The 3755-nt window shown below is 54.5% G+C and overlaps 1 protein-coding gene across 1 annotated transcript in view; it reads right to left on the bottom strand.

Annotated features, from left to right (window-relative positions):
• The window catches only part of Galnt17 (polypeptide N-acetylgalactosaminyltransferase 17), a gene marked incomplete in the record, with an annotated part of 518181 nt that extends 517117 nt beyond the window's left edge, over window positions 1-1064 (bottom strand). The window contains 1 exon segment of the mRNA XM_008851109.3: window positions 13-1064. Within this exon segment, the coding sequence (XP_008849331.1) occupies window positions 13-250 (238 nt within the window).
• Window positions 1065-3755: the final 2691 nt, after the last annotated feature.

The following is a 3755-nucleotide window of genomic DNA, read 5'->3' on the forward strand; positions in this document are numbered from 1 at the left end:
GCGCTTCCTTACCATTGAGTTGCCGGTAAACGATGTCTTCCAGCAGCGACAGGCGCTTGAGGACCGCATCCTGAATGGGGCTGGTGCTGTGCGCACTGAGGTTGGTCACCTCTGCGCGCGGCCGGATCTCGTGGAAGGCGTCTCCGCTGCGCACCGCGATGGGCCGGCACTTAGCTAAAAAGATCACGAAGCCGGCCACCGCGATCAAGTTCAACACCAACAGCACTTTGACTCTCCTCAGTGAAGCCATCAAACAACCCGGCCGGTCCTCTCCCTGGACCCGCGCCTCCACCTGCCTCACCTGCGAGGCGCTGGGCAGCCTGGGACCCTGCTAACCTCACACAGCTGATCACAGCCGGGGTAGAGGGGAGGGGGGTGGAACCCCAGCTGCTGCGGGCTCCCAAAGCACTAGTGCCTCAGAGGACAGACACCTCTGGAGAGGATGGAGACAGGGAGTGTTCGCTCAGACCGAAGCCTCTAGCTTGCAAAAGTGTCCGTGAAATGCCTGCTCCGTCCACAAGCGCGCAGCCCTTCGCAAGAGTCGCAGCCAAATATCAAGGTCCGTTGCACCAGCAACCGGGTCGCCTCTGGATCTTGGAACTCGGGAGCTGTAGACCTCCAGGACCAACCAGGTGGCAGTTAGAGATGCTCCAGAGATGTGGCAGGAGTGGCGCGCAGGTGCCCGGCTCCGGGCTCTGCACCCGCCCGCGGAAGAGCGCGCCACTCCTGGAGCAGCAGGGTCACCACTCTAGCCCTCAGGCGGCCGTCGGGGCACGGGGACAGTACTCTTCAGCGGAGGACCGGCTCCTCCCGGAGGGTGTCTTTGTTCAGTTCACCGGCCCTCTCCATCACTTCGGGAGAAGGAAAATCCCGCGCCCGCTTCCTGCATCCTCACAGCTCCGCAGTCACGCTCGAATCTCAATGACTCTCTCAAAGTGGGGGGACAGCAGGAAAGGGGCGGGAGCAGGGACCCAGCGCGACGTCCTCTCCGCCCCCACCCCGCCAGCCAAACTCACCAGTGCGCACAGCGCCACCGGTTTTCCCGGACACGTTCCAAGTCCCCACACGAGCTTCCAGGGCCTGCCGGACACACTGGTCTATGGGGGGGGGGGGGGGGGGGGGGCGGGCTGGCCGGAAGGAGGAGTCGGCCCTCCAAAGTCACACCAGTAGTCTACCCGCCTCTCCAAACGTCGCTAAGGAAGGGATGCGCGCTGGCGCCCCCGCCGCCTGTCACCGCGGCGCGCGCAGCTAGTCCCGAGCCCCCAAGGGAGCCGAGTGTCCCGATCGCCGGACGCAGTGACACCGCCGCTGCGGCACACAGTCCACACGGTCCCCCGGGCTGCGGAGGATGGTGGGATGCAGGAGAGCAGCTGGGGAGCACAGAGGGGATGCTCAGGTGGCGACGGGTGGCGGGGCGCGGCCCCGAGGGGAGCGGCTGCGGCGCCGACTCCTCCTCCGTGGTCCCTTGGTCACCCTCTTCCCCGAGAGCCAGTCGCCACTGCCGCTGCCACCCGCAGGCTGCTGAGCGCACAGCTAGGGGAGGCTGGCCCTCTCGTGCGCGCGCACCCGGAAAGGGTGGGGGCGCCGGGAGAGAGTGGGGAGCGCGCGGGATGGGGAGGCAGGCGAGTCATGTTGGCTGCTGAGGGCTTAGAAGAGACCCTTGGGGTTCTCCGAGCTCCCCCAGAGGGCGGGTAGGTTCCATCTCGCTTGGCAATGAAGATATTCCTTCTCTCTGCCTAGCTGCTCCGCTCGGCGAGGCCGGAATGGCTAGAGGGAAAATCTGGCCTGGAGAGTCGGATTCTTCTACTTTTCGGAGCCAGGCCTGCTGTCCCTCTTCCTAGAGACCTGGGAAGACACCAGACCATCCTAGTCGCTGCTTCTGGGCCCACCCACAAGTCTATAAACATCTTATTAATAACGCCCCGGTTTATCGCCCAGCCGGCTCTCCCAAACTAAGAAGTTCCAAAGACTGGAATCCAAACCCACTTTCTGATTTGTTTAATTCTTTGGGCTTAAGAAAGAAACAGGGCTGCCAAAGACTAAGGATCAGTCAGCTAAGTGAGTTCAAAGGTTTCAATCCCCTCCTTCCCACACCATTAAAGCTAGTTGTTGGTGGTAGTCGGTTAGTTTTATTTAGTCGCTTGCTTTGGGGTTGACTTCAGGAGGTTGTTTTCTTTGGAGTTGTTTTCTTCGGTTTGGGGACTGGCATGTGATGCAGTTGGTCCAGTGCTTGCCTAGCATACAAAAACAAACCAGGTTTGTTGGCACATGCCTGCAATCCCAGCACCAGGGAGGTGGAGGCAGGAGGATCAGGAATTCAAGGTCCTCTTTGGCTAAATAATTAGTGAGTTCCAGGCCAACCTAGGTATTTTCTTTTAAAAATGGTTCTTTGTATTTATTTATTATTTATTTATTTATTATTTATTTATTTATTTATTTGGTTTGGTTTAGTCTATTTGGAGTTTTGGTGTATGTCTGCTTTTGTTTAGGATCTCATTTAGCCCAGGCTGGCCTCTAACTCCTGATCTTTCTGCCTCTACCTCCCAAGTGCTGGGATTATAGGGATACAGCCATGAAGCCTGGGCTCTCCATCTCATTAAAGTTTTTGCTTTGTTCTCCTTTGTTTTTCTGTTTGGAGTTTGTGAGGGAGCCTGGTTGTGTTTTCTTTTGTTGTTGCTTGTTATTTTAAATATTGATTTTTAACACATACACAAATATATACAAGGTTGGGGGGGGGCTGTCATCCACCTTCCCAGGAGGATGAGAGGACAGGAGAATTCTCTCCTTCCACCATGTAGGTCCCGTGGATCGAACTCAAGACATCAGTTCAAGACTACCCTGGGCTACAGAGTGAGTTCAAGACCAGCAGAGGCAACTAGGGGAGTCTCTAATCTTAAAATAAAACATAAAGAAAAAAGTGCAGGAATACGGCTCACTGGTACAGTGCCTGTCTAACATGTGTGAGGCCCTGGGTTCAGTCCCCAAAGGGAGGGAGATAGGGAAGGAAGAAGGGAGGGAAGAAGAGAGGGAGGGAGGGAAGGAGAGAGGGAGAGAAGAAAGAAAAACTACAGCAATCTTGGAGTTTTTCATTCCTTGTTTTTAAGTTTTTATTTTGGGTTGCGGGGGTTGTTTGGGTTTTTGTTGTTTTTCTTGTTCTTGTTTTTTGGTTTGTTTGTTTTGAGACAGGGTCTCCCTGTAGCCCCAACTGGCCTGGAACTCAATATGTAGATCCATCTCACAGGGATCTACCTGCCTCTGCCTCCCAAGTGCTGGGACTAAAAGCATGTGCCACAACACCCAGCTCTGTTTTTATTTTTATTATCTATGTGTGTGGATACCGTTAGAGAAAAGGGCATCAGATGCCATGGAGGCAGAGTTGTAGGCCCTTGTGAGCCACCCAACCTTAGGTACTGGGATCCCAACTCAACTCTTCAAGAAATAGCAACAAGTGCACTTAGCCACTGAGCCATCTCACTGGCCTTAATTTTGGAAAATATTTATTTAGGGTGTGTATATGTGTAGGTGTGCAGGCTTGCACAACCACCATGCATGTATGCAGTCAGGGGACAACCTGTAGGAGTTGGTTCTCTCATTCCACCATGAGGGTGGAATTGAACTCGGATTATCAGGCTTTGTGGCAAGCTTTACCTGCTGAACCTTCTTACTAGCCCCTGCTTTTGTTTTGTTGGATTTTGTATGTTTGTTTCATTTCTTTGGAGTCTGCTAAACAAGACCTGTAGGGTTCTAGATTTATA

Source organism: Nannospalax galili, unplaced genomic scaffold, assembly GCF_000622305.1.
Source record: "Nannospalax galili isolate Female #2095 unplaced genomic scaffold, S.galili_v1.0 scaffold444, whole genome shotgun sequence".
In the NCBI taxonomy this organism is placed as follows: Eukaryota; Metazoa; Chordata; class Mammalia; order Rodentia; family Spalacidae; genus Nannospalax; species Nannospalax galili.